A 25,655-nucleotide genomic window follows, 5' to 3' on the forward strand; every position below is an offset into this window, starting at 1 on the left:
CATCAGGGACAATCTTATCATTTTTATTCATACACACTCACATTTTATACAAACTTAAATAATTATTTTGATTGTGTAAAGCTGCTTTGCGACAATGTCAATTGTTAAAAGCGCTATACAAATAAAATTGAATTGAATTGAATTTGTTTTTTTATTTATTTGTTTAATTGATTAATAATTATTTTAATGTACATTTAAAAATAAATGATTACACAGACAATTCTTGTGCCAATAAAACAAATAATTTGTTAAATGAAAGTCGTTTTTTTTATCATTAAAAAAATAATAATAATTGTAAAGGTATCCATGAAAATGAATGCACTTTGGCACAGTCTATTATGAGTTGCAAAAAATGGCAATTAAATCAACAAAATTCAATACCTTTTTTTGCTATAGAAATTTCAAATGTAAAACCATTTGTACTTTAATCCACTTTATCATTGCTAATAACTACAACCATACCCTTTGCAATATTCAGTTTATAGTACAACTGGAAACGAAAAAGCTATTGAAAATTATTTTTTGTGTAAAAAATAATGAAAAATTTATAAAACTGAATATTGTATAAGGAATGGTTGTAGTTATTAGCAATGATAGAGTGGATTATAGTACAATTGGTTTTACATGTGTAATCATTTATTTTTAAATGTACATTAAAATAATTATTAATCAATTAAACAAACAAATAAATAAATAAACTAATATTCCATACTGTAGCCTAACAGTGTAATATGTTTGATGTCCTGTGAGGTATTTCTCTGTAATCTCGTGTATTCTTGCCACTTTTTGAATGGTTCCTTAGTGACCTATACATCGCTGTAAAGCGCAGGTAAGCACTGTTTCTGAAATATTTAGCTCCAGCAGGCTGTAATAGAAAAAGATATATATATAAATATATTTACAGTGAGTATTGTGAGGTTTTTTTTATAAATTTTGACTTGAAAAACAAGCAAGTCTTGCTTTATGAGCACCAAGTATCATGTATCTTTACTATTCTATTTTGGGTAATCATCTCCCCTGCTGGGTCTTAGTGCTTCTCTCTTACTGGCATAATCAACATCTGTGCATGCGTGTACTGTTTACTATAACACTGACCACGTGTGTGTGCATATTTTATTTTGTGTTTAAAAGCGTGTGTACAGTGCACATGTACTGTTTCTTACAATGTGTGCGCACGTGTAAAGCAAAAGAAAGTCTCATTAGAGGTTAAAAAACATTTTTTCCCTTTTTTAGACATTATGTGTGTGCGCTACGTGTGCGCGCGTGTAATTTGACACCGTGTCGGTTCACACCCCTGACGCTGATTGACAGGTTTCCGTGTAATGCTTCAGAAATTCAAATGCAAATGAATATTTGCATTTGAGTTTTGGCAGGCTACATACGCAACGCAGAGAAACTGAAAAAGCAGACATGGTAATTTATTTAGCTATCTAAATATGACAGGCTCATAACTTGTAAGACATGTGAAATGCAACTGCAAATGGACTTTGCTTTTTCATTTGAAATTTGGCAGTGTTCGTTCATGAAAGTGAAAAAGCAAACAGTAATGCAAAATTTGCAATTGCATTTAAATTATGTCACACTTTACATATGGAAAACACAGTTGCAAATGCAGTTTGCAATTCTTTTTGAAAAATGTCCGGGAAAAATGTCTGGAATTTTCCAGGATAGCACCCCATTCCCGAATAAGCCGCACGATTTGACACCTCATTCATGGGTCTACGTCAAACTGTGCGGGACTAGTTACGCGCCAAACTTTTGTATGGAATAATAATAATAATTTTTAAAAATAATAATATTTAGGTGACGAATTCTAAAATTCTTCTTTCAGTAAAGATCAGAAATGATCAAAACCAAAAACCAACGAAGGTACTTTATATGCAACAAAGACCAAAAATTTCGAATTTAATTATTAATATTAACTCAGGTTTTGGATTTTTACTAAGACTTTAGGTCAGTTGGTAAACAAATGTTCCAGTCTGCTCCTGGGGTGTTTCTTTAAGGACACTGTGTTCTACGTGTTCACATTGCGACAGTCTTTCCACCTTCATATTGAATTTATCTCACTTCGGTTTAATCTCAAGTGGATTTCGATTTGGTGCACTATATACGACCCTATAAACCTACTCGCTCTAACCCTATATAGTGCACTAAGAGAGGGAGTAGGGCGTCGTTTAAGATGTAACCAAGCTAACAAGTTCATCTTCCAGCTAGCTTAGCCTAACGCCGAGTAAGCTTTGCTTTGTCACTGAGTGCAACCTTGCAGTTAGATGCTTGTGCACCTTATGGACAGTTCCCCAAATAACCGATAACTTTTATTTGCCCAAAACAGAGTAGGATATTCGTAGATTTAATATTCTTTCAGCAAGTAATTTATCTCGAAAAGCTTAGTAAGCTAACACGGCTAGTTAAATGGTATGGTGGTTAGCTGCTTAGCCTAGCATTTCAGTATTAGCTAGTCCATAGCTAGCTGATTCAGCAAAACCAAAATAAAACAAAGCCGGAAAACATGTCCTGTGCATGCACTTCGGCGGCACGACTGCTTATAAATTCAACCCACAAAGGTAAAAACACGACTTATTTTGTTTTCATGTTTTAGCTTGCTAGCTGACAAGCTACTTGACGTTAGTCTGCTAATTTAAAGGGTTTTCCCCCTGATGTTAATCAGCGAGTTAACCCAGAAGGCCTGTCACTCATGTTAAAGCCTGTCAGATTATATTTATCTCTTACTATATTAAAATGTAATTATATTACATAATATAAAAAGTACAGGTTTATAATCTCAGTGTCAGTGGTGAGGCAGGTGTATGAATCTAACTGGGTGCAATTGAGTATAAAAGCCGTTCGTGCTCTGGAAAAAAAGTTGTTCGAACAGAAATAAGAACCTTGGTATAAATTCAAACCTACGGTATTTAAGTTGGTTTATTTTTTAACCTCAGTTTAAAAGACTGTCACTTTCCCAAATATAAACATGTCACAAGAAAATTTTCAACTTGTCACATATTAATAATGGCTTATGTTTTACCTTAAAGTATTACGATCAATGTATAATTGCTTTGATGCCTGAATGTTTAATTTATTTTATTTATTGTATAATATAACAAATGCTTTGAAAAAAGTAACATACAAACTTTTTACAAATGTTTACAAGGGTTATACTTGCGTATGTTGACATGCACATGGTCATAATGTTATGGCTGATCAATGTATATGTATACATTGATCAGCCATAACACTATGACCACCTGTATAATAATGAGTAGGTCCTGTTCCCTTATTGTGCCACCAAAACTTCAATGAACTAACAGTGTGTTCTGACACCTTTCTAACAGAACCAGCATTAAACTTTTTTGCAACATGAGCTACAGTGGCACTTCTATTGGATCAGACTACACGGCCTAATGAACAAATATTGGGAACATCCCATAAGAGCAGCTCTTGTCCAAGTGCCCTTGTCACTGTTACAGTATCTCATTATAATCACACCTGGAAATGGGTGGGATATATTAGGCAGCAAGTAGACCTTTTTCTTCCTGAGTATTGGAAGAACAAGTTCCTAAATGTTGGAAGAACAAAAAATGGGCAAGTGTAAGGATTTGAGTGACTTCGACAAGGGCCAGATTGTTATGGCTATACTGTACAATTGGGACAGAGCAGCTCCAAATCTGCTGCTCTTGTGGGACCTACCAAAAGTGGACCAAGAAAAAAAAAAAAAAAAAAAGCCAAGGCTCACTGATGCACGTGGGGAGTGAAGCCTGGCCCATGTAGTCTGATCCAGTAGAAGGCACTATATATGTGTGTGCATCACATTTCACCTTTATATATATTAACATACAGACATTTCTATTAGTTTTTTCTTGAGTCAGGATTTTTTAACATTGAAAAGTCAAAGAAAAACCCACCATGGAAGTCACCATCACCACCCGACATAAGGATTATTATGCCTATTGGTCACAGCCAATCCAACTGAATGGCAATTCTGGTCACTGGCCGATGAAGCGTTTTATCTAATATAGTATACATGTAAAAATAATTTTTGGAAAATTTATTTTAGTGTCATTGTGGCAATACATAATTCCCCCCTGTATATATAGTGTTTGCTCTGTAACATGAGCTTACAGACATTTGCTTGTTAAATCGACAGCACTCACTGTATGGTTTGTGGTATTCATCAGCTTGAATGACGAGAGGTCAAACATGCACACACACACACAAATATGCTGTTAAATTCAACAATAACAACATGATCCCAAGCACAGTAGTCCTATTAGGTTGTATGGAATTAGTAATTTGATAGGACAAGAGACATTATGCTGTTTGTGGAAACTGTTGTATAAAAGCAATGTCATGCTGTTGTACTGAATATTAGCATGTCTGTAATATCAAGACTGCATCACAACATTTTTGCTCTATGCACAGATTTTAAATCCTTAAATATAAAATAACTGCTTGAGAACTAAGTAATTTTATCCAGAAGGAACGCAACTTACAAGTAAACTTAAAACTTACAAGTCTTGCTAATGAGGATGCAGTCCTATAACTCCTCTCTACCAGGAACTGGCCAATGATGATGCAGTACTTTAAGAACTGTCCCATAGCTGCTGCGCAGTGAATTAACAGCCCTGTACCACCTGCCCACGTTGTAAAGTTGTTTCCAAACTCGAAACAATAGTCTGGGGATCAAAACTAAAAAAATTATTTTTATACAGTTTTTTTGGGGGGGAGGGGGGGTTTATTGTTATTTTTATTTATTTTTCATTTTCATGTTTTTTCATTTCAGTTTGTTTCTTTTTGTCACAGATCTAATTTCACAGAACAGTAAATAGTTGAAATAACCAAAAGTAGCATACACAACTGCTTGCAGGATTGCATGAGATCGCTTGCGAAACATGAGTTATTATACAATCATATGACAGTTTGTTTGCTGGAAAAAACTGTTGTATATATTTGAAGTATTTGTGCTAGTGCTTTTGTTATTAAACAGTACACTATGGTAGATGTTGGTTGTGTGTCTCTTGAGTAGGTATTGTTGTCTTTGTGCTTAATTTCCTTTTCCGAAACATTCCCTTGATTATGGCTACCAAACACAGCAGAGCAAGGGCTCTAGCAGCAGCGATAGGCAAAGGAGAAGTATTCATTTGGAAGTGAAACAAAAGGAGTGTGATTTAACCGGGTTAAAATCTGTGGTGGACCCGTTTCCTGTTGTGCAGTTTTGTGGAGGTATTTTAAAAGGGGTCTGAAAAGCACAAATGTATATATTAAAAAAGGTAAATTTTTGCCTTTGTCCTTGAGTCCTTGTCTGCACCCTCACACACCAGGATTCTTAAATTACTGCGTACAGTATTAACCTTTCTTAACCCAATTTATTTTATAAAGTCACACTAATAACGTTTCATTAACATTTGTTTAAATACAGGGTTCTCAAGTTCCAGAGTTCAGCTGCTCTCTCTGAGCCGAACAGCGACTCACGAACTCCGACTGTCACGAAGTGTCCCAGTCAGACCCTTCTCAGAGTCATCTGTGTATTATGCGTCTAAAGACGGAATGAAGGATGGCGATGGGGGAAAGGTAGATAACTACTTCTCGTGGACTTGCATGTTGCATAACATTAAATATTAAGTTAGGACGTTTAGTTTAAATTATGATGCTTGTCTGATCTTTTGCTCCATTTCTTTAAAAGAAATCTGTGAGTGAAGGAAGTGGCAAAAGATCTGGCTCGGGCAACTCGGGAAAGGGCGGCAGTCAGCTACGTTGCCCCAAATGTGGAGATCCCTGCACACACGTGGAAACATTTGTTTGTGAGTATTATCTTACAGTTATGCAACCTCTTATCTGTGTTGAGTGTTCTAAAGTACTGCATGTTGTGATTTTTTTTTTCATTGACCCACAGTTACTGATGTTTTTGCAACACTTGGCCTTGTGTCTGGTTGTAATCTGCACAATCTGTTGCTAAAATTAACTGCTTACGTTTTTTTCTCCATCATTCCAGCCAGGTTTTTTTTAAGCAGTTCTGTGTTTGTGCTTCCTGGAGGACATTATATGCTCCATAAATATTTGAACATTGACAAAGTAATTGTTATTTTAGCAGTCTACCACAGTATATTGATGTTGAAATTATGATTGCATAACTCAATGTAAATACTTTCAGCTTGAGAATATTTACATCCAAATTAGGTACAGATGTAGAAATTACTGCACTTTATATATGTGGTTTAAATCAGACCAAGCGAACCCTTCAGAAGATGGGTGTATCTGTGTCAAAGTCAGTAATCAAGAGAAGAGTACAGAGTAAACCAGAGTAAAGGCAGATTATTTAACAAAAGATTTAAACCATTGAGCCTCCAAAACAGGAAGAGCAAACAAAAGTTGACAGAAAAAATATAAAAATAAAACATCTTAAAGAGCATGTAGGATTTAGGATCAACACTTAATGGACAGACAAAATTTAACTTGTACCAGAATGTTATGAAGAGGGACATGCTTGTGATCTACCGCCATAAAACAACTGTATTAGGTAGCCAATTAGCCTCATTATTTACCTTGGCAATAAAGTCCATGGCTGTGGTTAGAAAAAGAAAAAGAAAATTCACTTTGTAGTGCATCTGTAATAAAATAATAAATAAATACTTTTAAGCTTTTTGGTCAATTAGAACATTACATAATACATAATTTTTTAGTGGCCACACATCATCATTAATCATCATTTATTATTATTATTATTGGTTTAGCTTCAGTTTGTTAGCTTATTTACCCCGGGCTATTTATGAAGCACATAGTTTTAGTGATTAAAATCCGTGTTTGATGTTTGCATCCCTAGTAGGTCCAGCTTTCTTGGCTTCCATTTAAATTTTAATGTGAATATTAATTTTCCCGGTTGGAGTCACGGGTAACCTCTAGTTTCTTCTAAAATATTTGTGTGCTACTCTAAGCATAAATTTCAATGTTCTCTTTTTTAGCCTCAACTAGATTCGTCAAATGTGAAAAATGTCATCACTTTTTCGTGGTGCTCTCCGAAACAGACACTAAGAAGAGTCTGAATAAAGACCCTGAATCAGCTGCTGAAGCTGTAAAGCTGGCCTTCCAACAGAAACCCCCACCACCCCCAAAGAAGGTACTGTACTGTGCATCATGTTGATGTCTATTATTAGCGTGAGTATTATTCCTGATTGAGAACCTGAACACTAAGGTGTACTTTACCTTATGTAACTTTCAACAAATGAAGAAGGAGCAGGGCCTTCTTTGGGGGTGGTGGGGGCCTATTGCATTTTTCGGACTAATAACTGAAGATGTGCTTAAAAGTGCCTATTTCCATCTCTTCAATTAGATCTATGCCTATCTCGACAAATATGTTGTGGGTCAGGCCCATGCAAAGAAGGTGCTGTCGGTGGCTGTGTACAACCACTACAAGCGCATTTATAACAACATGCCAGGTGGCACTAGACAGCACCAGGCGGAGGTGGAGAAGCAGGCCTCTCTCACACCCCGAGGTTCGTACCACTTATCTGTTTTATATTGCAGAGGGACTATGTAAAGCGTACATGTAAAGGTTTAAAGTTAGTTCCTAGGTCTTTTCATTCTCAAGTAATGAACATTAACATGTAATCACTTCTTTTTTTTTTTTTTTTTTTAAGAAAGAGCCAGTTTGTACATTAATTAAAATTTACGATGGAGATTTTCAGTAATGGGACATGAGAGACAAAGTGCTGTCACAGTGCTCTGTAAAGGGACGCTTTACCTTAATTCTTTTTGCATGGATGTGTCCTAGTTTTCGTTGCTAGATTGTGCAACAATGAGTATAGTTCATAATTTAAGCATATACTGGCTGAGTTCAACCAGATGCCACCTTCCGATTTTTTTTGTCATCAGGCAGATAACAAGTGTAATTGTGTCGTTTATATGCTGAGAACAATTAATCACCACATGTTTAATTAACATAACTTGTCTAATAACATCTTTGTTTGCTCATTAAATGAGGGGTTCCCAAACTAAAGGTCATGCCAAGACCTTTGATATCTTCATATCTTCAAATCAAAAACTTGATATGGTCAAATGTAGATGTCCTTTTTGTTTTATTTATTTGTTTTCTTCATATAATTGTACAAATTAATATTAGAAAAAAATTCAGAAATATTCTGAGATGTATCTGGGCGTCACATTCTAACAAGACACATGAAAATGAAGACTGACCTTGTTGCTGTTTTAGTTCTTTTTCACTATCCTGTCATGCTGCATTATCATGAGACTTTAGCCCCCCCAATTTAGCTATCTTCACTAAACAAACTAACATTGTGCCTCAAATCTCATACTTAAAGGGACGGTAGATGATTTGGCCCCTCATAAAAATGTTTAAGTTTTTTTTCTTTCTTTTCCTCAGAATTCCGATGTTAGTTTTATGTCAGAATTCTAAATTTTCTAAAAGAGAATTCTAAAAGTTTAAAGCCAGAATTCTGAGGAAAAAAAGTCTTCTAAATTTTCTAAATGATTTAAATGCTTTTGAACGTAGACTCAGGGATATAAGTTTGAGAAACAAATGACAACAGCCACAGTGACAATGTCCACAGTCTGTTTAATGTCTGTGCACTTAAGTTTGTCTAGATTTGACTAAATTGTTTAATTTGGAAACCTGACAAACCTTTTGGGTCATATCACATGACTTGTTTTTTCAGCATTTTTTAGTAACCGCACATTCCATCATTGTTTTATGCCTTGGGTATCATTCAAGGTGATGGCAGATATGAGGTGTGGCATTTTAAACAGAACTCTTTTTCTTCCCCCATTTAGTTTTTGGTCGGTTATATTAGAACTATATATTTCCGAATGTTATATATGCTGAAATGATTTGGCCAAAAAGTTTGTTTGATTTTTATTGTAGGAATTAGGCCTTGACTGAAATGAGAGTTTGTGCAAAAACTTATTAATAGCAGCTTTAAAGATTACAATAACAGATAATATTAAATAGGGATGCACCGAAATTTCGGCCGCCGAAAATTTTCGGCCGAAATAGCTTTATCGGTTTTGGCCGAAACGTAAGAAAGCGCCGAAAATAAAAGCCGAAATTGTCGCCACGCCTCTCCCATCCTCCCGTCTCGTTCGCGCTGTCATTACGCATCAAACACGGAGTATGTCGGCGGTTTGGAAGCACTTCAAAGTTTCAGATGAGGACCGCAAAGTTGCAATAATTTTAATTAATTTGTAGTTTTTTTAATACAAACAAAAAGAAAATATTTTAAACATGTTTTTTAATGAAGCCATTTTCAGTTTCGGTATCGGTTTTTGGCCAAGTGCGTCCAAAAATTTCGTTTTCGTTTTCGGCCCAGAATTTTTATTTCGGTGCATCCCTAATATTAAACAGTAAGATGTAATGTGGTCCTAAAAAAAATGGCTAAATGAAGGGTAAACAATTGTAAAAATTGTACACATTATGATACACAAAAACAGACTAAAAAAAACAAACCTTTGTCTTTTAAAATCTAATTTAAAAAATTTTGTTAGTGGGTCTCTTATTTGTTTTTAAGAAAATTTTTATCAATTCTAAAAAATCCAGTGTATAATTCAAAAGGAGTCCCAAAGAGTATAACTTTACTGTGTAAATTAATTATATTCAGACTAAAAACAAACTCACTTGCTAAATGCTGCTGTGAATAAGAATTAATATGAGGATTAGGATTCTATCGGCCAGGTTGTAAATCAGTCAGGCTCTAATAGGAACCATGACTGCATGTTTGTTATTTGGCATTTGTACAATTCAAAAGTTGTTTTAAAAACTTGAACTGCCAAAGAAAACCTTGGAAATGCTTAGAGTAACGTGTGCATGATAGTAGTCATATGTTTGTACATCTCCTACTTTTTCTGTAGAGCTAGAGCTAAGACGTCGGGAGGATGAGTACAGATTCACAAGTAAGTGTCTTGTTAATGCCTATAACCTTCATGATTTCTCCATTTGTTTTCTTTAATTCAGGTTTATGATTGTAAATCAATCATAATTGTAAAAGGTTTATGAACTGCTTTATTGTACAAATGCCAAACTCTGTGTATTATTATTAGTAGTAGTATTAATATTATTATTGTTAAAATTATTATTTGTTGTTGCTGCTGCTGCTGATCCGTGTAATGGTGTTTGAGAGGACACTGGGGTCACATTCATTTATTCATGAGCCATTCATGTTACTGCGTTACAGAAGCAGTGCATGTTAAATGAGGATTTATCTTTTAGGGGAAATTCCAGTGAGCTATGTGATTGTGATTCAGTTAGGAAATTTCAGAAAATTTATGAGTAATCAGTATGCAGTGACAGGACAGGAAATCACTGTACAATCATTACACATTTCTCCATCTTTTCGCTTGTTCATTGATCATCTTTTTTCCACTTCCACACTGGTCATTTATACTAAGTTCACACTGTGTGTTTACTGAGCATGTTGCAGCAGGAAATCCATCTAGCCCCCAAACTGTAAGTGTTAAATGGAGGAGTCAGGGATAGTAAAAAACAAATTAACCTCCAGCCTAATAAACCACTCCATTCAGTGTTCCTTCAGAAGATTCATCCCCAAACGTACGAACGCACATTGCCAAAGCAGTAAACAAGTGGGCTAGCTGAATGATATTAATAGAAAAACATCACTGCGCAAGAATGGCCTCCGTTCCTGATTAGCTGGACTAGTGTTTGGTGCACAGTGTGTACCACTTGGTTTGTTTTCTCTTTACAGAGCTAGAGCTGTGTTTGAACACTATATATTTTTTTTAGCCCACACATAAAATGGACATTTATTGGAGTATAAGGACATAATTGCTGATTTTGACAAAGTGTATTTGATTATAATGGCTGACTCGGGTAGCATAGATTATTTTTTGTATATATAACTAAATATTTTTGTTCTGGTTTTTTTTTCATGTGTGATCATTATTGCAGAGCTGCTGCAGATTGCAGGGATCAGCCCCCATGGTAATGCTTTAGGCGCATCCATGCAGCAACAGGTGAACCAGCAGGCCCCTCAGGAAAGAAGAGGAGGTGATGTGCTTGACTCCCCTCACACTGACATCAAGCTGGAGAAGAGCAACATCGTATTGCTAGGCCCCACAGGCTCTGGTATGTCACCTTATACCCGTGGTTCTCAAAGTGTGGGGCGCACCCCACTAGTGGGGAATACAGACATGACTGGTGGGGCGCAATGAACGGGAGGGAGGAAATTAGTGGAAAATAATAGGAAAGTACCTATTCTAATTCATGGTTTTCTTTATTGACAATAAAGATCGGACACTCTAAACTAAACAATCACACGCAAAGAAATGGACCATTAATACAAGTAAATTTAAATAACATCAGAGAAAAAGTGAAACCATAATGCAATAATAATGGTTTAACGTCTGCATGTTAATTGCAGAGGAACAATATATAAGGAAACATTCGGTATTATATATATGTATTTTCATTTATTACAATGTGTATGCTGATGTTTATGTATTTTTGTTAAAAATTAATATTTTATCAGGCAGTACTAGTCTGGCATTTCTAGTTTCCAGTGTGGTAAAAAAGTTGCTTTTTGATCCTTTTAGGCGCTGAACAAACGGGAAGATCAATATCGTTCTCCGCTATTTGTTGGTGTGCGGCATTTTGCGATGATCCCTAAATCATTCGTTGCGCCATAGAGAATAATGGTGTTTATGCTTTTAAACATGTCTAATTTAAGGCGGGTGTAGCTTAAAGACAATGTAGAGAGGAAATATATGTGGGTATCTTATTTGCAGGTTTATTTACGCAGCTATTGAATTCGGAGATGCGAATATTAAACTAACTTTACCACGGACACAAACCTGGTCAGTAGCGTATTGTATGTAGTGAGCATAATAACGTCAATGGATACATTTGTTACATGGACCAAAAAAAAGCAGGTGATTCAGCACTATCAGCCAGCCGAAAGGAAAATATGATGAAGCCTATGTTGCGCTTGGATTCATGGTGGGGATGATGAGGCAAAGGAGAGACCTATGTGTGTTTTGTGTCTTAAACCGCTGGCAGTAGACAGCATGAGACAAAGTAGGAAGACACTTAGAGACAACACACCCCAGTCACGTTAATAAGCCACTCGACTTCTTTGAAAGTAAGCCTGTTATAACAATTGCCTGTGTATTTTATCTGTTTTGAACTTGGTGTTATTTGATCTTATGGGTTTAGAAATTGATATTTCAATAAATAGTAAACTTGGCTGATTTCTGTATCATTTTGTTGACAAGTGGGGCTTGAAAATTCGCCCACCGCCTAAAGTGGGGAATGACAGAAAATGTTTGAGAACCACTGCCTTATACGTTCCATGGAAACCTAGCTTTGGAAAGACGGGCCATGTCTTCTACACAAGCTTGACAGGCACAGAGGCGACATCTCAAAAGACTGAGATTGACAGGCTTTTAGATCAAAATTGGCAGGCACAGCGCCAAAGAGAAAATTGTACATTAATAAAAAATAGTGCTGTGCATGTGACATGGTGCTTTCTCTACAGATATATATCATATACTGTATAGCCAGGACTGGGGTACTGATTAAAATGTCTGAATAAAGGTCACTTACAGGCCACGCTGAGTGGGTATGTAATTACAGCCTGTGCGCTTGTTCAGTATGTTAGAGACTGTACGCTGACTATTCCAAATAAATATTATTAGTGCATGTATGTCTACACAGTTTTTAACATGCATTTTCAACATGTATAAAATGAGAGGCAACAATTTGTAAAATCGTTTGTGTCCATATTGCAGGTAAAACTCTTTTGGCCCAAACTCTGGCCAAGTGCCTGGACGTCCCTTTTGCGATCTGTGACTGCACTACCCTCACGCAGGCTGGCTATGTGGGCGAGGACATTGAGTCGGTCATTGCCAAGCTGCTGCAGGATGCCAACTACGTTATCGAGAAGGCTCAGCAGGGTAAGAAGAATAAAATCCTGTTACTGAAATATTCTGCGTGTTTTTGTAGGATGAAACAATGTGTGGGTGGTATTTTGAGCTAAGTTTCTAAACCCCCCCCCACACCCCCCCCCCCCCCCCCCCCCATAGGCATTGTTTTCTTGGATGAAGTTGACAAAATTGGCAGTGTGCCTGGGATCCATCAGTTGAGAGACGTGGGTGGAGAAGGTGTGCAGCAGGTTAGTGATGAAATACGGTGCTTTAGTGATAATCAATTGCTACACCAGATTATAAGTCAGATGTGACTCTAGTTCAATCGAGGTGGCGTTTACAATATGTTTATATTATATTATATAAACCATCATACTGCTATTATAGCAACCATCATACTGCTATTAGAAAATGACATTTTGGTGTTAAAATGTCAGTAATGTGTGATATGTTCAGTATAAGAGATAAATAATGTATAATACTGCAGCTGCTTGTTGTGCCTTATTTTGATAGGGATTGCTCAAACTCCTAGAAGGCACTATTGTGAACGTTCCTGAAAAAAACACCAGGAAGCTGAGAGGAGAGACTGTACAAGTTGACACTACGAACATCTTATTCGTAGCGTCTGGTGCTTTCAATGGACTGGATCGTATAATCAGCAGAAGAAAAAATGAGAAGGTTTGTGTTTTAAAATAATAGTTTCCCTGCTTTTGTTTGAAGAACCAGATTTGGTTCATATCAACCATGGACCATACTGCAACATACCTGTTTGTTGACGCCAGTATTTAAGCTCTAACTGTACGGTGTACATTAACATCATGTTGATGTCTATATTCATGTTGTTAGTACCTGGGCTTCGGAGCACCATCTAGCCTGGGGAAAGGACGGAGGGCAGCAGCTGCAGCCGATGTGGCTCACATGACTGGTGGAGAGGTGGATGCCGTGGCTGAGATCGAAGAGAAGGACCGACTCCTGAAGCATGTTGAGGCTCGTGATCTCATAGAATTCGGAATGATACCCGAGTTTGTGGGTAGACTGCCTGTGGTGGTGCCGCTTCACAGCTTGGACGAGGACACGCTCGTCCGCATCCTGACTGAACCCCGCAACGCTGTGGTGCCCCAGTACCAGGCCCTCTTCGGCATGGACAAGGTACTGGGCCAATACACACCTTTGTTTTTTTTAAGTCAGATTTACGTAGCAACAGTTATTATTTTTTACTTCTGTTCACCTTCTCATGTTTAGATTGTAAAACAAAAATGTCTAACAGAAGCCTGCGTTGTAAGATTTATATTTAAAATATTTATCAGTATATTATTAGTATGTAGTTTTTATTATTATTTTAATCAAAATCATTTACATGTTTCTTGTTTCGAAATTAAATGGAAGAAATCGTCCTCCAAATGGAAGAAATACTTCTCTAAATTTTCAACTTGTCTTTCCTTCCAGTGTGACCTCTCTGTGACCCCTAACGCTCTGCGGGCTATCTCTAGAATGGCGCTTGAACGGAAGACAGGAGCCCGAGGTCTTCGGTCGATAATGGTGGGCCCTTGTGTTTGTCTGCCTGGTTGATGTGTCCTCCTTCATAGTCTCTTGTGTTGTTAATGGTGGTGATGTTGATGACTTTCTACAGGAGAAGCTGCTACTGGACCCCATGTTTGAAGTCCCTCACTCAGACATTGTAGCCGTGGAAATAAACGAGGATGTGGTAATGGGAAAAACATCGCCTCAGTATGTAAGGTAAGAGTTCACCAGGAGCAAAAATTCTGCTGAATCTCAGACATTCAGTGTCACATGTGTTTGTCTGGACTTGTCTGGACTAATGTACTGTTGGATTTACTGTAACTGCTACTTTTCAAGAAAATAACTAAATATTAGTACATGGTAGTTGTTTCAGATAAACAAAAACTGGATGACCAGGCAAATAATGGATAAGGTGATTTTTTTCCAGATATGTGCAAGTCGGATTGAAGCTGTGCCCATTTTTTTCTTTTTCATTTTTTGGTCTCAGTACACTACCACAACAGATTTGAAATAAAGGGATTTAACAAAAAAAATCTGCTCTATACAGAAATTTCTACAGGCTTAAAATAATCAGACAAAATAACTTGAACACAGGAATAAAACACGTTATTGTGTTATCAGACTCTATAATAAACTGTTTGGCAGTTTAATGTAGCCTGACTGCTACCATGTTAATATAACATTCCAATAACTATGCGTTCCAAAATGATTTATTCCTCCTGTTGCAATCCTATATGCACTAATAAATAGCGCATCATGCTTTTTTTAGCGAACAACCGTTGGTCATTGTGTTTAATATTGTAGTACTGTACATACGCAAGACTGGTTTAGTTTCTGTTATCGTTTACGTTACAAAAGCTATGAACACTAATTCCTTCTTCAGTTCCTCTTTCTTTTTTTTTTGTCTTGAAGTTACTTAAATATAAACATTGTTGTGTAAATGTTACACTTTTTCTGGGGAATGCTTTTCGTAAAACATTATCAGTGATTGTACAGTTTTCTTTGTTGAAAACAAAATGCAACACATTCCAGCTGTGCAAAAGTCTTGCTCCACCCCTCATTTCTTCATATTAAATGAAATAAAATGAAATGTAATTGGAACAAATGTTTTCCTGAGACAGGCTGCAAAGTGCTCAAAGATACAATTTAACAATGTAGAACTATTCCTCGAGCCTCCATTAAAAAAAAGTCTTTTGGAAATAAAATATGAAGAAATGAGTGTTAGCTCAAGACTTTTGCACAGCACTGCATTGCTAACAATCCGTTTGTTACTTGTGACAAACTGCTGGAGCTGCGGTTAGAGAAAATTAATCAACACATTCCAGCTGTTCAGAATCGAGAATGCAGTTTATTTTTGTTTTTACCCTTTTAAAGAAGCAGACATTTAGAAGCAGACATTCAGTGTTTTTTATTTCCCCCCACCTCTCAACAGAGCCCCGACTAAAGAGACACCAGAGGAGGAGTACGACTCAGGAATAGAAGAAGAGAACTGGACCAGGTTGCAGGTTGATGCAGCCAAGAATTAGTACAATCAATATAATGATGTTTAAGTTTCTTATTTAAGCTCGTGATGATGACCTGTTTCAGTCCATTACATGATTATACAACACTTCAGGGGGCTTGTGTAGAAACAGGAACTCAGCCCTCCCTATAAGACCTGTCCTAATGATTTTGTAAGCTGTAAGTTACAGTGTGGTACAGTATGTTGCATATATTCTAAATTTCGTGAAGAAAACTGTTTAAGAGAAATGTACTGAATTATCTAAACCTCAGAGAGAGGGATTGTTAATATGAAATGTAAAAAAAAAAAAAAGTACTTCTTTTTAAAAAAAAATGAAGTTTTTGATTTTTTTTTTTATGAGGTCTTTTTTGAATGCGATAGGGAGATAAAGGTCATAAGTTGGCTTAGAAAGCAAACTACACATCCAGGCATTTTCCTTTACTGATTAAACACACTGGTCATAATGTCACATGCAGCAGTGTAATTACAATCGTTGAGGTATTTTAATTTGTTCCATGTTAGTTCAGCTCCTTTGCATCTAATCACCCCAGATGAGCTGCTTACCAACTCGCCTTTCTAATGAGTCTGCCACAGACACGATTTCTGTTTGAGCTGCAGGATTTTTTTGCGCATGGGATTTCTTTTAGTAGCCTGATTTCACTGATAAACAAAGGTCTGAAACTGAACACTGCTGACTTGTTGGTCCTTTGTGAGTTGACATTGAAAATGTCTTCTTGCTACAACACATTACACGGTTGCTCAGTTTAAAGTTACTTGCATTCCATTCTGCTCCACAACACACAACTCTCCTTTCTCGTGTAAAAGTTCACAACTCTATTACAGCCTTAAATCGCTTTCTTCCTCTGAACAGTTCGGTGTAGCACCACTCGTTCTGCAATTTTATTAATATATGTGGAATCACAGAGCCGAATAATCTTTTTGTTTTCTGTATGGGCTGCGAAAACTTTTTGTAAATTTCTGCTCATCCTTAACATCACAGTTATTAGTTATATTTCCTACAATTAGAAAACCTAATACTTTTCATTTTTCCTGTTCAAGCAGCACAAGGTAACACATTTAATAATTTCACGTGTGGAACAGTAAACCATTAGGCGTTCTGGGTGTGTGCCGGTGTAACTTCACTTTCTTAGTCATGTCCATCTGATAAACAAGGAACAAAGAGCAGCTGTATCAGCTACAAGCACAGTTTAGGTCGAATCCTATTGTTAAATTAATGCTGCAAATCATAGTCTTTATGTGAATTGTTTTAGACACCTGATTCCTAATCAGTCCTCTTACTCTGAGATGCTTGATTTAAACTTGAGGCCAGGCTTCATCAGTCTTTTGTCTTGTTAAATATATGGATCAATAAAACTCTTTGCTTTTCTAATGAGCTCTGGATATATTTCTCCCATATTATTATATTGTATTAATGAATATATTTTGCACTTCTGTGTAACTGATGTTATAAGAGCTGGTGGAACTGAACAAGACCATAAAAGACTTGATTAAAATCAGGCTGTTAGTGTTAGTCTATTAGGATCTAAGATATTCTGCTAAATATATGGTTTATTTCTAATTATGCCGCAGGTTTTTTTTCTTTTCTTTTGACAATGTTGTTTAACAGTCAATAATTTGGAACTATGTCAAGTACACCAAGAGAGTTTTTCATTATGAGAAATCACCTCTTTCAGTTTAATGTTGCAACACTTGCCTGTTTGAATTCTCATATTTTATCAAGGAGCATAAACAATGTAAATATGGTTCTCAAATAAATAAAATAATCATTTGGTGTTTTGGTAGTCTGTCAGCCTGCTCATTAAACACAATTGTGAGAATATTTGTACCAGTGGTAAAGAGGATGATATTCTGTATTATTCATCCTCTATACCGCTTATCTTGGTTACAGGGTTACGGAGGACCTGGAGCCTATCCCAGGAGACTTTTGACACAAGGCAGGGTACACCTTGGGCAGGATGCCAATCCATCAACGGCAAAAACACACACACACACACTACAGGCAATTTGAAAATGCCAATTAGCTTAATATGTGTGAGGAAACCCATGAGGCACAGGGAAAACATGTAAACTCCACACGCACAAACTCAAGGCGTCAGGGGTAGCTTAGTGGTTAAGGCATTGGACTACGATGCGGAAGATCCCAGAGTCAAATCCCACTGAAAAGTTGAGGGGTTTAAAGGCCCTATATGTATAATGAATGTCGCTCTGGAAAAAGGGGGCCTGCCAAATGCATAAATGTAAAGGTGAGACTCAAACCCTAGAGGTGTGAGGCCACAGTGCTAACCACTACACTACCCCCAATGCCGACTCAGGGTTATTCTATTGGAAATTACAACAATTAGATAGTAAAATACTTTATTGATCCTGAAGGAAATTTTCAACATCCAGTAGCAAGGATAATTAAGGCAGGGATGAGGCAAAAAAATTGTTTGGGACTCTGACCAAGATCATGTTGAGGCAAAAAGTATGTTAAGTTAGCTTTCTGTTACTATCTCTTATGTTATTTGTTCGGTTGTGACCCATGTCTTAAATCAGCCATAATATTCCCTCAAAACAATTTTTCAAGTTGTTTTTTACCTCTTCGCTGCCTTAATATGCTTCCTTATCTGTAAAAAATACAGTGGCCCCCTGGGCCTTTCTTTTGACAGGATGCCTCTCGTTTTCAATCAAGAAAAAAGTGTAAAATGAACTTCAAGAGAATTATAAAAATAAATAAAAGGTTTATCTTACCAGACTATTACTTAGGGGTATTAGGACACACCTCTTAAATTTTATTTTATTTTTTTATCATCTATAGTATCATTGGTGTTACAGAACAATTTTGACTCACAGATACATTATATTTTTTAAAGAACTTTAATACAAGTACAAAATGAAAAGCAGAACAAGTAATAATATAAAATGTAGATATGTAAGGTCAAACAATTAACAACCAATCATGCAAATCAAACCAATAGAAATCAAGTACTCTGTGTTGCTGATGGTGTGGACGGAGTGCTTGGTGAGCTCTATTGCCATCTGATCATGGCTATATTTGCTAATGATACTTTTAATACAATTATAGTTTATATATATATATATATGTACACTATTAATAGTATGCAATTATTCAATTTAAAATAATACTAGCAAAAGACATGAGGAATATGAGCCTGAGCGGATGTTGTGGAACCGAATTGCATTGACTCGGTTTTAGAGGGGAACCAATTTCAAGCTGTACAGGAAATGTTCCGGTCTGCTGTCTGTGTCGCCTTTCTGCGCATTTCTGCAGCCCAAGGACCCTTTGTTAGCCGGTGTGTCTGTTAGGTGCCTGATTTAAATTTATACTTATGCTTAATTTTTAAAGGTTTTTTTTTTTTTTTTTAAATAACTCAGAATCCAAAAAATTCAAAGTAAGTAAAAAATAATAAACTAATTATTTTCAACATTTGTTAGACTCAAAGACGGCGTTACCTACATAACTTTTTGCATAGTTAGTTATTGTCTCGAGGGTATACTCCTTACCAGTTGGTGGCGATAATGCACCATTTTGTCAAAAAAAAAAAAACGAAGCAGAGGAAGAGAAACGCCGCTGTTGTTTGAGGCGCGTGAACATGGATAACCCGCAGCAATGTCGTTATACTGGAGCTTCACAACATCCACCTGTGCGCGCGCCGAGCCTGGCCCCGAGATCAGACTTTGCCGCGGCACCTCCACCAGAGTCATGGAGTGCTTACCACCAGCACCAGACTCATCCGGTTCCACCCGGTCCCTGGCAATCGTTTCCTCCGGCACCACAGCCGCCCCAGCACGGGTCTCCTCATATTTACCCTCATCCTGCCTTCGACCCCAGCAGACCTCCTCCTGGGTATCTCCATCAATCAACAACACCTACTACAAACTTAAAACCTGGACACGCTGAGGATCGGTTTCATCCCCCTGAGAACTATCACAGAGGACATTTTGATCGGAGTACCAGCTTTTCAAACTCTATTGCTTCACCTTCACCTCTATACCAGCCTGGTTTCCAGTCTAACACCAGCACCATCCTGCCTCACACCTACTCAGCAGACCATCATAACAAACTAAACCATCCATCGCACGCTCCTTCTGATCACAAAATCAGAGCCCAACCTGGCGAAGATGCTTGGCAGCGAACCCAAGACGAACAATGGATCGACGCTTTCTTACGCAAAAGAAGTGGAGCAGCACCTCCTCCTCCCAAGCTCTCTCCTCCCAATCAGTCCATCTCTCAATTCAGAGAGAAATTATACACGGCGGTTAAAATGCTCTCCGAGCTCTCTGAGGTGTGCCAGACCTTAAAAAACAACCTCGAGAATGAAAGCGTGTGGACGGACTCGTACGCGAGAGCGGCGGAGCTGAAGAGCAGCCTGGAAGAGAGTCTGAAGATGCTGAAGGATCCGGACAGAGTGGACGTGGTGAAGAAGAAGTTGGCTCGGATCAAGAAGAAGCGAGAGCGGCTGCGCAGGAAGAAAGCCGAGCGCGAGGAGGAGACGCGAGAACAAGAAGCACGAGCTGCAGAGAAGGAGGCGGCGATAGATAAGCGCCTTATGAAGAAGATACAAGAAATCGAAGAGAAGAACAGGGTGAGGGAATTATAATATACACGCTGAAGGGGGCGCTCTGGTTTTGATAACAGCTGTTTGGAGACAGACCTCTTTTTTTAGCCCAGGGTTTGGACCCGGGCTTGTTTTTATAAGCCTAACTCTCTCAACGCTGTACAATACAAAACAACATGCTTAATACAGATTATCAGGTAGAAACACACTAATGTGAGTCAGTGATGGATCGTTCATGAAACCCTCCGTTAGGTTAAGTACAGGAAACAGAAATGAGTAGTTACCTTTCGAGTCTTATGGTCGGGTTTGTGCGTCCTTTTGTCTCTCCTAGACGCTTTGCAGTGCATTCACACAGGAATCGGAGCTGAGCAGTTCTTCTCATGAGTCTTCTAGTTTGAGTCATTCGTTCTTTTGTCACGTGACTGTCATAGACTCTATGCAGTGCGGTGACTCGGACCAGAAGATATGAGACGTGAGCTGCTCATTCTGTTTATCGTAGGTCCTTAGCTGCATTGTAACATTTTCATTACTGGATTTTGACAAACGAAATTCAAAGAACCGGGTCACTAAAATGATCTAAACCACCCACCACTAATGTGAGTTCTATTTCTATTCTATTCTCGCTCAGAATTCACAAACTCTGAGCCCAATCTGGGGAAGATGCTTGGCAGCAAAACCAAAACAAAACAGTGCATCGACGCTTACTTAGAAGCAGCACCTCCCAAGCAACCCAGAATACACTGTATATAATTTAAGTATGTATATATACACGCATAAACTAATGTGGCTTTTTTGTCGTCTTCTTAGAGAAGTCGTCATCCAGTTGACATGACTCACTTTCCAGATACTGTCCTATGGATTTGTACAGCAGTTGTAGTAGCACTAATAGGGCTACTGACTCTGTACTACTTGACTCTTTACAAGGCACTCCTATAATAACCCATAAACCATTCCAGATGACTGCCTTGTGAATCTAATGGGAGAATGACAAGAGTGTGCTATTCATGGTTTGAATTTCTTCCGTATTAATTTACAGTGTTTAAAGTAATAAAAAAAAGAAAAGAAAAAACACTAAAGGAGAAAGTGTGTCCAAAAATTTGCCGGTAGTGTATGTTCCGAACTCATGACCAGTGCTCCCAGGATGGACTCTACTGGTTCCACTGCAACACTGACCATCTTTCGAGGAATTAAATGAAATCTTCTCAATGTTATCAGCTAAGACCTGATTGTTTTTAAAATGTACTTCTTTATTTTTTTACCTAAGCTATGATGTTAATATAGTTAACAAGTAATGCAGCCTTACAGCCACTCGTCTAGCAGCATCACACAGCCTAATTAACTTGTTGAGTTTGGTGTGTCAGATTTGCTTATGTGGTTTTTGACATTGTATTATATAAAAAAAAAGCAACAAAGATGAATGTTCACTCTGTTAGGGACACTTGACATCCATAGAATTGTCTAGCATTTTGAATAGGAAAGCATAGAGCTCTACCCTGATGGTTCTACTTTCTGTTCAGGAGCGAGAACTAAAGATGGCGGCTGACTCCGTGCTCTCTGAAGTCAGAAAGAAGCAAGCTGATGCCAAGAGAATGCTGGACATCCTTAAAGCTCTGGAGAAGCTTCGGAAACTCCGCAAAGAGGCTGCATCCAGAAAAGGTTCACCTTTTTTTTCCTTCTTCTTTTTTTTTTTTTTTTAAGTCTTCCTGTGCTCATCCATCACTGTAACCTAGGGATGGGGAAAATATATTGAAATGCGACACTAACTATATCATTAGTAGAAGGGATTGGACAGTGGAAGTGAGTATACAGAAGTGAGTGGACAGTGTTTCCCCTTGCTAAATCCTTCCTCTGTCAGCAGAGGGCGCAATCACCTTTTTATACAATAACAGTCTCCTCCCCAGGTGCCTGCACTTGTCACCTAATTTATTTTGAGAATTTCATTTATTTTAACTATATCATTTTATATTTTTATTATTAGAAATGATTTTTTTTTGAGAAGTATTATTTGCAATGCACTCACTGGCCACTTCATTAGGTACACCTATTCAACTGTTTAACACAAATATGCAATCAGCCAATTACATGGCAGCAACAACCTAATCAACAACCTGTAGACTGGGCAGGACAGTCTGCTGAATTTCAAACCAAGCATGAGAATGGGAATGAAAGGTAATTTAAGTGATTGAACATAGCATAATTGTTAATGCTGACGGGCTGGTTTGAGTATTTTCAAAATTACTGATCTACTGGGTTTTTTTTTTCAGCGCAACCATCTCTAGGCTTTACAGAGAATGGTCTGAAAAAAATATTAAGGAAAAAAATAGTAAATGTCAGTTTTCTGGGTGGTGTCTGGGTGGTGTCTTGTTGATGCCATAGTTCAGATTAGAATGGTAAGGCTGGTTCGAGCTGGCAGAAAGGCAACAATAACTCAAACATTATTGATTTACAACCAAGGTATGCTGAAGAACAGTCTCTAAACACACATCACATTGAACCTGGAAGCAGATCGACCACAGCAGCAGAAGACCACGCTAGGTGAAGCTCCTTTCAGTAAAGAACAGGAAACTGATGATATAATTCGCATAGGCTTATCGAAATTGAACAACACAAAATTGGAAAAACGTTTCCTGGTCTGATCAGTCTAGATCTCTGCTGCAGCATTTGGATGGTAGGATCGGAATTCGACATAAACATCATTAAAAAGTAAATCTATCCTTCCTCGTATCAACAGTTCAGGCTGCTGCTGCTAGTGTAATGGTGTGGGGGATATTTTATTGGTACGCTTTGGGGCTATCACTAACTGGGCATTGATTAAATGCCTTTATGGCCACTGGATAACACACCATGTCACAAAGCTAAAATCATCTCAAACTGATTTCTAGTACTTGACAGTGAGTTAACTGTACTCAAATGGCCTCCACATTCACCAGATCTCAAACCAGTAGAGAACCTTTGGGATGTGCCGGAACATAAGGTTCCTGTCACGGATGTCCAGCCGACAAATCTTTAGCAACTGCGTGATGTTAACATGTCAACATGGACCAAAATCTCTAAGAGATGTTTCCAGCACCTTGTTAAATTTATGCCAGAAAGAATTAAGGCAGTAATGAAGGCAAAAGAGGGGGCCCAGTGCTAGCATGGTGTACCTAATAAAGTGGCTAGTGACTGTATGCGGTTGCTGTTTTTTAAATTATTATTATTATTGTTGTTATAATCTACTACGTCTACTGCAAGTATACTGCAGTCACACATCGTAGTCGCTGAGCTTTAAATGCATATCCTTTTCTATTGCTACCCTTGGCAGAGCAATTGCAGAGTGGAGTTTGATTTACGAGTTATGTCTAATACGTTTTACTATTTTAACTTCCCACTCGCTCATGACTTTTCCTTTCCAGGCATGTTTCCTGAGAAGGAGAGCGATGAGGTGTTTGAGGGCCACCTTATGCGGCTGAGGACTCTGATTAAGAAACGCACGGCTGTCTACGGGACTGAGGAGAAAGCGCTGAGGGTCATGCTAGAGGGAGAGCAAGAGGAGGAGCGCAAACGTGATCATGAGAAGCGGCAAAAGAAAGAACGAGACAAGCTGCTGCAGAGAAAACGAGAGATAAATATGATGCTATTCGGAGGTAATTACCAGCATAAATTTTGGTTGTGGATTCTGGTAAAAAAAATTACACTGTGAAGGTTCTTCCATCACCACAAGCAGGCAGTGTCATCTTGTTAATTATGATGTATAAGGCGAATGATAATGTTTTTACGATTTTTTTTTTACAAATTGATTGCCAAAAAAGAGAAGCCGTGTTTGATGGTTCTTATGTGTACTTCCTTATTCCAGCTGAACTGCCTCTTGATCATCCACTCCAGCCGTACCAAGAGTATTACACTCAGGCAGAGAGCTCTCTTCCTGCCCTCATCCAAATAAGGTCAAGAACGTTACAGCAGTGCTTTTTGAATGTCTTCGTCAACTGTTTTATCCACTCACATGATGAAATGTATGATCAAATGGCTGCAAAATGACCCTGCAAAGATTCACACTATTAATCAATTACTTCTTAAAAGTCTGAGATTTTAGCATTTACTCAGCATATTAATAAGAACTTTCAATAATAGAAATAGAAAGTGATTTATTATTATTTTTAATTTATTAATTTATTTGTCTTTTACACTAGGAGAGACTGGGATCAGTTTCTTGTTCCTGTAGATCACCCTGATGGTTCCAGCATCCCTCAGGGCTGGGTTCTGCCGGAGGCGCCAGCTGATGACGTCTGGGCTTTTGCTCTGGAGAAATGAGCGTTTAATCAAAGCGCATTAAATTAATTTCTGAACATAACAGACTGATATTTCAATGACTGTGTTTTGGACTATGACTTGTGCAATTTCTGCCGAGTAAAGACAGCTTTTTATTTATTGTACTGTCTAATAAACTGTATATAATGACTTGTTTGTCTTGAGTTTCTTTTGAAAAGCAAAGCAGATGAGTGATCAGTCTAGGAAGTTTTCCAAATTAAGCCACGAACCATGTTGACTAGAAACCATAAACTTGTAATCGCATGTTTAGCTTGGAAATGACAACATTTTTCTCTGGAATGTTTATTTCACTCATGGCTTCTTATCATTACCATGCTGCAAGTTACAGCTAAAAACATAAAAATGCCAAAATGTCTGTTATATTTTTCTATATGCTGGTTTACAATATGCTGTATTTTATATAAATGATAAGAAATGTGCTTGGGTAAAGAGCTGAGGATGAGGTTATACAGTATGTCAGTGGATTAGTTGAGCAGAGTGTTATCCCTCTAATCAGGCTGACGGTAACATCAGAAACACACCATCAGGTCTCAGACCATACACAAGCTCACGAAAAAGCACAGGTGGGTGATATGCATGCTGTTTGCTTTGGTGCAACTTTTTTAAGTAAAGGTTTGTTATGTTTGTTGATGTAGGGCAGTGATGGCTGTTAGATGGTTGTTTACAGGTTTGTACAAGTATCAGGTCAAAACAATACTCGACACGTCTTGACTTTTTGGTCTGTGTTTGGTATAGATAGTTATTTGTTTAATTCTGTCTAGACGCATATCAAAACATGATTATCTCCTTAAATGAACAGTTGAACAATTAACTTAATAGTGTTTGTGATAATTGCTGTCTTAATAAAGTAGAAAGTGTCTACT

At 37.6% G+C, this 25,655-nt stretch overlaps 2 protein-coding genes across 3 annotated transcripts; both read left to right on the forward strand.

The window, feature by feature from the left end:
- The first annotated feature begins 2,178 nt into the window (after window positions 1-2,178).
- Window positions 2,179-17,700, forward strand: clpxa (caseinolytic mitochondrial matrix peptidase chaperone subunit Xa). 2 transcript variants are annotated; one of them, XM_053513359.1, is made up of 14 exons: window positions 2,180-2,564; window positions 5,417-5,568; window positions 5,681-5,798; window positions 6,957-7,111; window positions 7,325-7,487; window positions 9,856-9,897; window positions 10,910-11,086; window positions 12,748-12,912; window positions 13,042-13,130; window positions 13,396-13,560; window positions 13,729-14,031; window positions 14,329-14,421; window positions 14,513-14,619; window positions 15,836-17,700. In XM_053513359.1, the coding sequence occupies exons 1-14, from the start codon at window positions 2,510-2,512 to the stop codon at window positions 15,927-15,929; spliced, it is 1,878 nt and encodes a 625-aa protein (XP_053369334.1). In that variant the 5' UTR covers window positions 2,180-2,509; the 3' UTR covers window positions 15,930-17,700. The 2 variants fall into 2 exon arrangements, with proteins under 2 accessions (XP_053369335.1, XP_053369334.1); XM_053513360.1 differs by lacking the exon at window positions 9,856-9,897 and having other exon boundaries at window positions 2,179-2,564.
- A 1,556-nt stretch (window positions 17,701-19,256) lies between these two features.
- On the forward strand, window positions 19,257-24,921 carry pdcd7 (programmed cell death 7). Its single transcript, XM_053513398.1, has 5 exons — window positions 19,257-20,511; window positions 22,002-22,140; window positions 23,880-24,110; window positions 24,320-24,407; window positions 24,654-24,921. The coding sequence occupies exons 1-5, from the start codon at window positions 19,519-19,521 to the stop codon at window positions 24,772-24,774; spliced, it is 1,572 nt and encodes a 523-aa protein (XP_053369373.1). The 5' UTR covers window positions 19,257-19,518; the 3' UTR covers window positions 24,775-24,921.
- Window positions 24,922-25,655: the final 734 nt, after the last annotated feature.

Source organism: Clarias gariepinus, chromosome 15 (assembly GCF_024256425.1).
Source record: "Clarias gariepinus isolate MV-2021 ecotype Netherlands chromosome 15, CGAR_prim_01v2, whole genome shotgun sequence".
NCBI lineage: Eukaryota > Metazoa > Chordata > Actinopteri > Siluriformes > Clariidae > Clarias > Clarias gariepinus.